The sequence below is a fragment of the Suncus etruscus genome, chromosome 7, assembly GCF_024139225.1.
Source record: "Suncus etruscus isolate mSunEtr1 chromosome 7, mSunEtr1.pri.cur, whole genome shotgun sequence".
Lineage (NCBI taxonomy): Eukaryota > Metazoa > Chordata > Mammalia > Eulipotyphla > Soricidae > Suncus > Suncus etruscus.
Genome location: NC_064854.1, coordinates 95211101 through 95224404, shown reverse-complemented (window position 1 = coordinate 95224404; position 13304 = coordinate 95211101). Strand labels below are relative to the sequence as shown.

Sequence of the window (13304 nt, the reverse complement as noted above, 5' to 3'; positions counted from 1 at the left end):
CATATGAGACACCGGGGGATTGAACCGCAGTCCGTCCAAGGCTAGCGCAGGAAAGGCAGGCACCTTGCCTCTAGCGCCACCACCTGGCCCCTTATTCTTACTTTTATGGGAAAGTCATTTCACATAATTTTAAAGCTATATTGTATCTATGAATAGTTTATTTTTACTTTATAAACACCTGTTTTTGAACATTTATGCTTTTTCCAGGTTTTTTTATTTTATTTTTAATTATGTGAACAATGATGCAAAGAAAGAGGACAAGGTAAAGTTACAGTGGAAGGATACTCACCCAAAAACAGAGTTCTCAGAAGAAATCCCCCTGATAAACAGAACCCATGTACAATTACTTTGTCCCTCAAGTCCCCAGATTGTAGTACATTATAACATTTCTTTTTTTTTTTTTCCCCTCCACATTATAACATTTCTTAGCGGTACACCAAGCAATCTAAAGCCATAAAATTTATGTAACTCCTTAAACTTGAAGGCATAGTAGTTTTTTACATTTTCATGCACATGCATATTAGTTTAAGTTAACCTCAAAAGTTTAAGTGGGCTTTTTTTTTTTTAAGGTTTAAAGTCAAAGGAACACAGTAAAAACGGTGTTAGAGTGGCAATTATCGTTTTTCCAGGTTTTTTGTTTTGTTTTGGGGCCACACTCAGTGATGCTCAGGGATAACTCCTGGTTCTGAATTACTCTTGGCAGTACTTGGGGGACCATCTGGGATGCAGAGAGAGAATCAACCTGAGTTGGATATATGCGAAGCAAGCACCCTATTTAATTTACTGTCTTTCCAACCCATGTTTTTTTCCAGTCTTTCAACATTTTAAATTCATCTTTTATTTATCTGATTATTTCCTTAAGAAAAATTCCCAGACATTGACTTACCATGTTTGACTATGACTATCTTAAAGACTCAGCCATTCAGCCAGGTTGCCTGCCAGATACATACCAGTTCCTACACATATCAAGTATTCACTTGTTTCCGTGAACTCTTGCCAACATCTGATAGGAAGTTATGTTCTTTATTGTATATTCCTTGCCTTTCCCTTTTTTTACCTCTAACTTGGAAAGGTCTTCCCAATCCAAGTTCCAAAATATGTTTATTTTATTTTAAAAATATTGTTTTATGGAATTGTTTTATTATGAGCATTGGCAGTGACTATATAACATTCATCCTAGTGATAGAAAGTTATAAAGAAGTAGCTTTCTCATTCTTGCTTCCTTAGTTTTGATCTGTGATTGAAGGGGTCCATTAATGAGAGTCCAAAACACCTTTCTCAGCCAGGAGTAAGACCTGAGCACCTTGGATGTGGCACAAAAACTAAAAATCAACCCCCCCCAATATTGGGTATGGCCAGTATTTTATGGATGTTGCCCCAAAACTAAAAACAAAGCCCCCAAAACACCTTCCTATCTTATTTCAAATTTATTACTGTTTTAAGAAACAAAGTATACCATGAACTAACAAATAGATTTCTACTGCTACTTATCTGTTGTATGGCTGCAACCTGAACCTACATGGGGTTGACTGACCATCTTAGTGGGAAGCAACAGTGTTAGGAATTTATGTCATTGCCTGTGTTCTAGATTCTCATCATTTTATGGAAAGTATGGAACCAATTCCATTAAAAGGTACTACTAGTGGGGGCTAGAAGGATAGCGCAGCGAAAGAAGTTTGCCTTGCACGCTGCCAACCCTGGACGGACTCTGGTTCAATTCTCAGCATCCCATATGGTCTCCTGAGCCTGCCAGGAGTTACTCCTGGCTCTGTGCTCAGATATCACTCTTGGCAACCTCAAGGGACCATATGGGATCGAACTCAGGTCAGCTGTAAGGCAAATGCTCTACCCACTGTGTTATCACTCTGGCCTCTGACCCCCCTAGTCTTAATGTAGTTTTGATTTTTTTTAATTTATTTTATCATTCTTTTTGTATATTGGTTTTCTTCTAGATTCTTGAGGATTTTTTTGTTTTGTTTTGTTTTTGGGCCATACCCATACTCCTGGCTATGCACTCAGAAATCTCTTCTGGCTTGGGGGACCATATGGGACTCTGGGGGATTGAACCGAGGTCCGTCCTGGGTCAGCAGCGTGCAAGGCAAATGCTCTACCATTGAGCCATCGCTTTGGCCCTGAGGAAATTTTTTTAACTTTTTCCTTTCTTGCTTGACAATAAAAATATTTAAAAGTATGAATTTGCTCTTTTCATATCATTGATGAAATATAGAAATTATATATATATATATATATATACACACATATATAAATTATATTTTCAGGGCCGGAAATTCTCTGGAGCTTCACTCTGGAACTGGAGTGAACTTTTGTTACCTGTGCTACTTATTTTTTGTCCTTCTGTTTGTTATCATAGAAAAATCTATATAGTGCCCACCCCCTTCCCTCAACTCACTAAATAGCTTCTTGCAGCCCCTTTGGAAAATGCCAACTAATTTGCCCGTGAACTTGAATTCACATGATGGAACATTAGGCACTAAGCCTAAAGAAAGCAGGAACATTTTTAGTACAAAACTGTAATGAAGGGTATGAAGTGCTAGATGGATAGGTGGAAAATCTGGGTCCTTCTGACTTAGTTAATGGTTAATTTTGTGACCTTGGGCAGGCCCCTTTATATTGTACAAGGTTGACGAGAGTGTGATATGGGCCTCATTCCTGATTGAAAGGGAATGCTTTCAATATTTCATTAAGGATGTCTGGGGCTGGAGAGATAGCATGGAGGTAAAGTGTTTACCTTGTATGCATAAGGTCAGTGGTTCAAATCCCGGCATCCCATAAGGTTCCCCCCACCCCCAGCCTGCCAGGAGTGATTTCTGAGTGTAGAGCCAGGAGTAACCCCTGAGCCCTGCTAGGTGTGACCTCCCCCCCCAAAAAAAATGGATGTCTACAATAGACCTTGGCTGTATTCTTTTTATTAAGTTATCTAGATACTTTGCTTAGAGGTATTGTTTGCTTCTTTCTTTTTTGTTTGTTTCTTTTTTAAAAATAAAGATGTAAACTAAAATTTTTTACATTTACTGTAAATTTCAAAGCCCTATGACATCTGTATTGTCAGTCATCTACATCTATTATGATCTTTATTTTTTATGAACATACTTAGGTTTTCTTTAACTTGTATTTAGTTGTATTACAGTAATAGCTTTCTTTTTTTTTTTTTTTTTTTTTTTTTTTTGGTTTTTGGTTTTTGGGTCTCACCCGGCAGTGCTCAGGGGTTACTCCTGGCTCCATGCTCAGAAATTGCTCCTGGCAAGCACGGGGGACCATATGGGATGCCGGGATTCGAACCGATGACCTTCTGCATGAAAGGCAAACGCCTTTCCTCCCTGCTAGCTCTCCGGCCCCAGTAATAGCTTTCTAAGGCAGTTGAATGCTAAATTATCTTTGCATTCCTAGGGTAATTCATATTCTTCAGTTCTTAAGTACTTCACTTTGTATTTTGTATAGAACTTTCAAATGAACTGCTCTAAGTCAAAGTGACTTTTCTATTAATCATATGCAAATCATTTGTTGATGATCAACTTTTACCCTTGAGCCTTGTTTTTATTCACTCTGGTTCTTAGCAGGATGTAGATATTGTGGAAAAAGAACAAAACAACCTATTTATAAAAGGGAAAAACATTGCCAAACTATCCTATGATCTCATAGATTTAATAAGTCTTTGTAAATTTCTAGCTTAGGTAATTATTTACATGACTTACTGTTAGAGTAGCTGCTGAAATGCAGTTTATTTCTTTTAATAGAGGAGGTATCTTCGTCTACCATGTACATTATGCTGGCAGCTTAATGTATGATTGTGTAACATGCCTTTGTACAAACTTGATGAAAGGTCTAATTTACACAGAATCCAGAATTCTCAGTCTCTGGAAAGCCATATCTGGACCTGAGATTAGCCAGCAGGCAGTCTACAGACATGGTGGGTTATGTCTAAAAATACAATCTAGCTTTATAATTTTTTTTAGCTTTATAATTTTTTGAATTTCAAGTTTTCAGTTGTTTGACATCTTGATTTCAAGTTACAGTAAGACTTGAAACCTGGCCTAAGGAGAAACATACTAATCCTCCCCTAAAAGTTTATAGGAGATACTCTTAGAAGTTTGATTCTTTCTAGAGTCTGATTAGAAAGAAGCATTTTTGTTTTTTGGGCCACAGCTAGTGGTATTCAGGGCTGACTCTTAGTTCTGTGCTCAGCAATCCTGGTGAGGCTCTGAGTTCCATATGGGGTGACAGTTAGCGAATATAGGTTGGCTGCAAGTAAGGCAAATGCCCTCCTTGTTGTACTAGTGCTCCAGCTGCTAGTCTGCTTGTACATTTGCGATTCCATCAGTTAGAAAAACGGGAATTGCTTTTAAATGGGTGTTTGCCTCTTACAGGGGTCTTCCTCTTCTCTCTTCTCTCTGTTCCTCCTCTATGAAGTGCCCCAGGAATTTCATCAGTTAATGCTTTATCAGTTTCCCACTTTCACCGAACTCACCTGGTACACAAAGTTCAGGCTGCCTCTGCTTCACCTCCAATGCAGGCCCACCTCCTTGCACTTACCTGGTCCCAGCCAGGCCCAGCTCTTGCCTACCTTTTGCCCGTGTCCAGTGTTTGATGGGGGCTGTGTCTGCTAAATGCTTACCTCTATTTTTGTTTGTTCCCTAATCATCGATAAGTTTTGTAAGCCCTAGAAGTAAACTTCGGGGTCACCTTGCAATTCCTTTGTGGGGGTCAGTTCCTCAGAGACCTTTAGCCCTATGGAGTCATCATTATCTTATAGGATTAATGGATGTCTGTGTTATAGATCAACTAGGCTTTTTCTGTGAAAGTTCCTTGCCCTTTTCTGTCATGCCCTCCCCAAGGAAGAAGAAAACACTTTCCACACCCCCCGCGTGACTGTAAATAGTATCTTTTTTTTTTTTTTTTTTTTGGTTTTTGGGTCACACTCGGCAGCACTCAGGGGTTACTCCTGGCTCTGTGCTCAGAAATCACCCCTGGCAGGCTCGGGGGACCATATGGGATGCTGGGATTCGAACCATCATCCTTCAGCATGAAAGGCAAATAAATGCCTTATCTCCATGCTCTCTCTCAGGCCCCACGCATATGCACTATTTGAGAAGCACTGGGCTAACCACAAATAGTAGCTTTGATTTATGTGCATATACCATATTTGTTTACACATTTATCAGTACATGGTCATTTGCTGTTGTTTATTATCATAGAAAATGATGCCATGAGCATTTGTGTGATGGCACAAGTTTTTGTGTAAAGAATTGTCTGTTGGCTATATACCTGAGCTATGTGATAATTATTCAAACTTTTAGAGAGTTGTAAAACTGACCATTTTATATCATTGCCAATTGTATATTGCCAAAATATAGATATTGCCACTATCTCCTTGTCTTCACCAGCATTCTTTAATTTTGATGAGGGTCCCAATTTACCTTATTCAAACAGTGGTTTAGGTGTGAGGAAATTTAATATTATAGGCTCACTTTTGCAGCTGAAAAACTTTGGCAAGTGAAAAAGAATGAAAGACTGAAGCAGAGGCAGGATTGGAGATGTAAGTCCAGTGGGATTTGTTGATGAGGTGTTCAGAATGCAGAGACAAGAGGGGGTGTTTCATTGTCAAACTCTGACTTGTGTGACTGTGTGGTTGTGCACTTGTGAGGTAACATAGAATGTGGAGCTCTGTGAGGAAGAATTGTGGATTGGATGGATGTGCAGATAGTGGAATCGCTGTGAGCGACCTTATTCTCAGAACTTTCTGACAGTCATGGGCTGGCCCTGAGGTCCCTATGCTTCCGGCCAAAGGAGCCTCCAAATCTCTGAGGTTTCTTTGGTCCCCACCTGAGATCACCTCCTGCAGTAACTTTAGAAGTAAAAATATGTGTAACCATCATTGTTTGTTGAAGTTTCTAGTTTGTTTTTTCTGCTGAGCCTCAAAACCAAGTCATTGATATTAGGTCAGTAGGAATCTTGATTTAAAAAAAAAAACAACAACAATACACCAACAGTCATTCTTTGCCCTGGTAGATGCTCTTTATTAGTCTAATCATTTAGTGGTAAGTAAGATCATTTCCCCAGGAGAGAATCTAGATGGTCAAAGGCACTGTCATAACCACCACAAGAATGAATGCACTGCAGTATCTGCAATAGGTTAGGGCTGCATCCACTGCCATTCTCAGGGCTAAAATATTCCTCCCGAAATGCTAGAGTGATAGTTGTGGCCTCTTCAAACTTGTTCTCTGCATAGGGACTTTCCCTACTTTGCCCAATTTCCTAGAGTAGTTGTATCAGTGGGGGAAGGAGGGAGAGAGACAGAGACAGAGAGAAGTATAGTCTCAGGCCCTTAGTTCAGCATAGGTCAAGACATCAATACCAAAGACATGGGCTAGGGTTACTTAAGCTGGTAGAGTGTTAGCTTTGCAAGTGGCCAACCTGAAATATCTGTGAGGGTGAGCCCTGCTCGTAGGGAGACCTGAGTGGTCTCTACTACCCTCAGCTGAGGTAGTTCTCATAGCTTCAAGGCTTATTCTCTGAGCTCCAGCAGTGCTCAGGACTTACTTTTGGCTCTGCCTCAGAGATCACTCCTGGTGGGGCTTGAAGAACTAAATGGGGTGCTGCTGATTAAACCTACACCCACCCTATCTACTGTACTATCACTGCAGTCCCTCACGGTTGGTTTCTGGAGTGGAGGGTCGCCAGGAATTCATTTCAATTCCACCTCGCACACTTCTAGAGAAAGTTGGTTTTTGCAAAGGAGTGGTGCTTGAGGGGCATAAAAAGGCATTCCTGTTATAAAGGGAAACTGGAGTCAGTGTTATCTGATATTCCCCCCAATCAGTGGCTCCATTTATTTTCTACTCTTTCTCATTTCTTTTTTTTTTTTTTTTTTTTTGGTTTTTGGGCCACACCCGGTGACGCTCAGGGGTTACTCCTGGCTATGCGCTCAGAAGTCGCTCCTGGCTTGGGGGAACCATATGGGATACTGGGGGATCGAACCGAGGTCCATCCAAGGCTAGCGCAGGCAAGGCAGGCACCTTACCTCTAGTGCCACCACCGGCCCCTCTTTCTTTCTCATTTCTTTATTCTTTTTTTTTTGGTTTTTGGGCCACACCCGTTTGACACTCAGGGGTTACTCCTGGCTATGTGCTCAGAAATCACCCCTGGCTTGGGGGGACCATATGGGACGCCGGGGGATCGAACCGCGGTCCTTCCTTGGCTAGCGCTTGCAAGGCAGACACCTTACCTCCAGCGCCACCTACCCGGCCCCACATTTCTTTATTCTTTATCACAACCTCCCAGTTGAAAAGCCTCCTGTTGTTCCACCAAATATTTCTTCATGTTTAGTCTCTGACACCGTTTCTTTCTACCTACTATTTCTTCATATAACAGTAAAGAAAGACATAGTGAGGTTGGAGAGATAGCACAGCGGTAGGGCATTTGCCTTGCATGTGGCTGACCCAGGAGGGACTCAGTTCTATTTCTGGCATCCTATATGGGTCCCCAGCCTGCCAGAGGGTGATTCCGAGTGTAGAGCCAGGAGTAACCCCTGAGCACCGCTGGATGTGGCCCAAAAACCAATAAATCAACCAATCAATAAAGTTTAAAAAGAAAGGATTATTTAAATACATAATGGGATTATTATGTTACTGACCCTACGCTGATCGATGATTGTGCCCTACCCTAGGGTGTGACCTGGCATTCTGCTCCCACCCTAGGGTGGTACCTGATTCTGCTCCCACTATTGGGTGGTACCTGATTCTGGGGCATAAAAGCAAGGGTCTGTGGAAGGCAAGAGGCTTTTTTCCTGAGGCTTATTCTTAGGCCTTTTGGCTTCAGCCTGTTCACGGAATAAAGAGCTGTTTTCTTCAGAAGCCTGACTGCCTGTTGGCTTTCTTCCCACCGCATTCACCTCAGAACTGCTGGCTGAACAGGGTAACAGATGCATGGTCCGAGCTGGAGGAGAAAGGCCTCATCCTCCATCCCTCCATCAGTCAACCTCATCAGGGACTGATTTGCAACATATATATATAGTACTCCTCTAAAGAAACACTGTCATCCCCAGTACTTTACGTTGAAGCATTTGATTCTAGACTTTCTTATCGCAGGGGACACTGTTCATGACTCACCAGCAGGGGGCGCTGCTTCACAGGATATGCCACACCCAGGACTACCCTGAATTGTGCCGGGCAGATCAGAGAAGCCCAGCTCCATTTAGACGTGGGAGGAATGATACTTGTAAATGTGCTCTGTCTGTGAGTGTAGAGAGGAGCATAATCCACCCATTTGGCTATTTACTCTGAATAGGTGTAGTCTTGGCTATTTCTAAGGTTAAGAATACAGACATAGAGGCTGGAAAGATAGCATGGAGATAAGGCGTTTGCCTCGCATGCAGAAGGATGGTGGTTCGAATCCCGGCATCCCATATGGTCCCCAAGCCTGCCAGGAGCGATTTCTGAGCGTAGAGCTAGGAGGAACCCCTGCGCGCTGCCGGGTGTGACCCCCCCCCCCAAAAAAAAAAGAGAATACAGAGATAGTACATCGAGTAGGCATTTGTCTTGCATGCAGCCAACCAGGTATGACCCCTGGCGTTCCACGCCCACCAGAGTGTTTCTTGAGTGCAGAGACTAGTAGTCTCTGAGTACCACTGGGCGCCTCCCCACCAAAATAAAAAAAAAAATACTGAATTAAATTGGAAAGATAGTAAGTAAACTATAGAGCTCTTGCCTTGCATACAATTGACCCAGGTTTGATAGCCAACATTCCACATGATCCTCTGAGCACTTCCAGGAGTGATTTCTGAGCACAGAGCCAGGAATACTGAGCATTGCTGAGAATTTCTGTTTCTGGCCCTCTAATTACAAAAAATGAAAACCAGAATAGACTAGATAGCTCAAGTGCAGGCCACACCCAGAGATGCTCCTGACTGTGCACTAGGGAATCACTCCTGGTGAGTTTAGGGGACCTTATGGAGTATTAGAGATCAGACCTGGGTCAGTAGCATGCAGGGCCAGCACCCTACCTGCTGTGCTATGTCTCCATAGCCATGAATTTTTATCCTCAGCACCACATTCCCCACACCCCAGCCAGCATCACTGAAGATGGCCCTGGATGCTTCTAAACACTACCAAGTGGTCCAGTGGCATTACATTACGTTGCTGGACCTGGTCTGTACCTCCAGGACCCGCCATATGATTGAGAGTCCACATTCTCCCAGATGGAAATGTTGTCATATGCAGTAGTTTGAAAGCTTCCTTTGGTGTTGCATTAACAAGCCTCATGTTATTGGGGGTGGATGGGGATATTTTTTTCTTTAAACTGATCTAAGAACCTTTCTTTAATTTTAGGTGGAAAAGGATCATTCTTACTTGAAGGATATATGTGATCATCAAGCAGAACAGCTGAGTAGAACTAGCCTAAAACTGCAAGAGAAAGCCTCAGAGAGTGATGCAGAGATAAAAGACATGAAAGAAACCATATTTGAATTGGAAGATCAGGTGGAACAGCACCGAGCTGTTAAATTACATAATAATCAACTCATCAGTGAGCTAGAAAGTAAGTGAAATGAAATTTCTGTAAGATGTATATCAGAAGAAAGTAGGATACAAAATAAACCAATAGTGATGGGTGACTATACCAACAGATATTTCTGGAGTTGAGTGTTATGATTCTGTGAGATATTAAGAATCACTTTTGGGGGCCAGAGCGGTCACCTTGCAAGTGCTAGCCTAGGACAGACCTCGGTTCTATCCCCCGGCATCCCATATGGTCCCCCAAGCCAGGAGTGATTTCTGAGCACATAGCCAGGAGTAACCACTGAGCATCATTGGGTGTGGCTGAAAAACCAAAAAAAAAAAAATCACTTGTGGGGTTTTTTTGTTTTGTTTTGTTTTTGGATAATATGTGGTGGTGCTCAAGGGTAATTTCTACTCTGCACTCAGGAATTACTTCTTGAAGGTTGTAGGATCATAAGGAATGCTAGGGATCAAGCCCCATCTGTGTGCAAGGCAAGTGCCCGACCTGCTGTGCTATTGCTCTGGCCCCCAAGAAACACATTTTAAAGGTTGAGGAGCAGTTCTAAGAGCAAGTACTTGCTATCACGCCCAAGATCCTGAGTTCATTCCCTGACACAAAGTAAAAGGAAGAGAGGGAAATGGAAGGAATTTTTTTGGCTTTATCTCAACACTTGAGTGATGCTCAGGAGTTACTCTTAGCTCTGCACTCAGGAATCACTCCTGGAGTGCTCAAGCAAGTGCTTTACTATTGTACTATCTCTCTAGTCAAGAATAATGGAGTTTTAAAATAAGCTGAAAATTGGGGTCAGAGAGATAGCACAGCGGTAGGGCATTTGCCTTGCATGTCGCTGACCTGAGACTGTCCAAGGTTTGATTCCCAGTATCCTATATAGTTCCCTGAGCCTGCCAGGAGCAATTTCTGAACATAGAGCCAGGAGTAACCCCTGAGTGTCACCCAGTGTAAACCCCTCCTCCCCCCAAAAAAGAATTTAAAAGGACACATAGTATGAGAAAAGTAAAAAGTCTGACCACAGATGTAGCTTGTTTTCCTTAAGTGTGAGAGACTAGCTTCAATTCCCATCACTATAAAAAATAGTGAAACAGGCCAGAGAGATAGCACAGCGGTAGGGTGTTTTCCTTGCACGAGGCCAAACCAGAACGGATGGTGGTTTGATTCCCAGCATCTCATATGGCCTCCTGAGCCTGCCAGAAGCGAGTTCTTTTTTTGGGGGGGCCACACCCAGTGGAGGCACTCAGGGGTTATTTCTGGCTCTGCACTCAGGAATCACTCCTGGCAGGCTCAGGGGCCATATGGGATTCCAGGGATTGAACCTGGGTCTTTCCCGGGTTCGCAGCATGCAAAGCAAACGCCCTACCACTGTGCTATCACTTTGGCTCTCGGGAGTGATTTCTGAGTGCAGAGCCAGGAGTAACCCCTGAGCGCTGCCTGGTGTGGCCCCAAAACAAAAAAATAAAAAATAAAATAGTGAAACAAAACTGAACCTACAGGCAAGGGAATGGAGAGTAATGGAGGGAGGAGGGATAATGTATTTGCCTTATATGCAGCCAACTATGGTTGAAATCCCAGTACCACATTTGGTCCCAAGAACTACCAGGTATAATCTCTGAGCACAAACTCAATAGTAAGCCCAAAGCCCAAATTCCTAAACAAATCAAAACAACAAAACTCACTGACAAGTAGGTTCTACTATAAACCAGGAGGCTACAGAAGAACTTAGATACCTGCTGACTTTTGGGAAAATAGGGTCTAAGGAAGAACAGGTTTCTAGCACTAATAATCCTGCTCTGACTTTAAAGACACAGACAAATGATCCTGTATAACACAAATGGCATTGCAAATAGCATTTTGGTTGACAGAAAATATTGTGGGCAGATGCTCCCAAGAACCCAATAGTTCCTGTATTTGCTGTAGGAGGAATAGTTCAGTATTTGCTAATTCAATGTGCATGGCAACCTTACATAACTACCATGAATCAAGAGAATCGGCTGTATATTTAACACCTGGATTAATCGTTAACACCAGCACTGGTGGTGCTGCTCCATTCTTCAGTAGAGGTGATGGATGGTAGAACTGAACGTAGGCTCAGTATTCACGTCATTCAGATTGTTTTCAGCAGTCATGCATGAGGAGACAACAAAAGAGTCAGCTGCCACTGTCTGTGTATTTCCAAACACAGCATCAGGGTTTTCTTCTGAAAAGTAGAGTGTCAAAGAAGAGCCATACTGCTTTGTTTGGTGTGTTGTTTCTGTGCTAAATTGCTATAGAATATGTGATAATATTGTCCCCAAATCCAAAGGAGTCAGCACAGATGCATAAACCATCATATATCGTATGTCCAGAGCAAATATTAGGTTCATTCATTCCCTGTGCCTATGTTATTTCCAAGACTGAAAATAATAGACCATGTATCTTTTTTTTGTTTTGTTTTTGTTTTTGGGTCACACCCGGCAGCACTCAGGGGTTACTCATGGGTCTATGCTCAGTAATTGCTCCTGGCAGGCTCTGGGGACCATATGGGATGCCAGGATTTGAACTACCAACCTTCTGCATGTAAGGCAAATGTCTTACCTCCATTCTATCTCTCTGGCCCTAAGACCATGCATCTTTTGAGACACTTTCTAACTTTTGTCAGGGATGCTGAGGTTATTATTAAAGGTGTGTTTTTGTTGGAAAATCCAAAGGACACACTTCCAGCCTTAGAACTGTTACTTCTCCCAATAAACTTCTTGTAAAAGGGAATAAGCTTCTTGTAAGATGGATGGGCAGAAAACTTTTAAAAAGTTGTGGCCAGAGAGATAGCACAGCAGTAGGATGTTTACTTTGCAAGCGGCCGACCCGGGACAGACCCAGGTTTGATTCCTGACATCCTCTATGGTAACCCCCAAATCTGCCATGAGCATTTCTGAGCACATAGCCAGGATTAACCTCTGGACATGGTCATGGATGTGACCCAAAAAGCAAAAAAAAAAAAAAAAAATATATATATATATATATATATATATATATATATATATATATATATATATATATATATAAGGAGTATTGCTTATTGTGCATCACTGACAGCAAATTCTTTTTTTTTATTTTTTATTTTTTTATTTTTTGACAGCAAATTCTTAAGCCTCGAGTTGATTTAGAAAAATAGAATGGGGGGTTGGAGTGGTAGCACAGCAGAATAGGGTGTTTGCCTTGCATGCAGTGAAGTTGGGTTTGATCCCCTGCATCCCATATGGTTCCCCAAACCTGCCGGGAGTGATTTCTGCACACAGAGCCAGGAGTAACCCCTGAGCACCACTGGTGTGTGGCCCAAGAAAGAATGGGGGGAAGGAGAGAGGGAGGGTGAGAGAGAGGGTGAGAGGGTGAGAGAGAGGGTGAGAGAGAGGAGAGAGAGAGAGAGAGAGAGAGAGAGAGAGAGAGAGAGAGAGAGAGAGAGAGAGAGAGAGAGAGAGAGAGAGAGAGAGAGAGAGAGAGAGAGAGAGAGAGAGAGGAAAAGAGAAGGAAAAAAGAAAAGAAAAATAGAACAGGGGCTGGAGAAATAGAGAAAGAAGTAAAAGAAAAAAAAATGGAACAGGGCCCGGTGTTTGCCTTGCACATGGCTAATCTAGGTTTGATCCCCCGGTATCCCATATGGTCTCCTGAGCCTGCCAGGAGTAATTTTTGTGTGCAGAGTCAGGAGTAACACATGAATTCTGGTGCATATGACCCAAAAACCTAAAAGGAAAAAGAAAGACCATATGGTAGTGTTTTTTTGTTTTTGTTTTTGTTTTTGT

The 13304-nt window shown here is 42.3% G+C and overlaps 1 protein-coding gene across 3 annotated transcripts in view; it reads left to right on the top strand.

The window, feature by feature from the left end:
• SPECC1 (sperm antigen with calponin homology and coiled-coil domains 1) overlaps positions 1-13304 on the top strand; it is a 305354-nt gene that overhangs the window by 206420 nt on the left and 85630 nt on the right. For all 3 annotated transcript variants that reach the window (XM_049776822.1, XM_049776823.1, XM_049776824.1), the window contains one exon: positions 9345-9552. In XM_049776822.1, coding sequence (XP_049632779.1) covers positions 9345-9552 — 208 coding nt within the window. The remainder of the gene's footprint in view (positions 1-9344; positions 9553-13304) is intronic.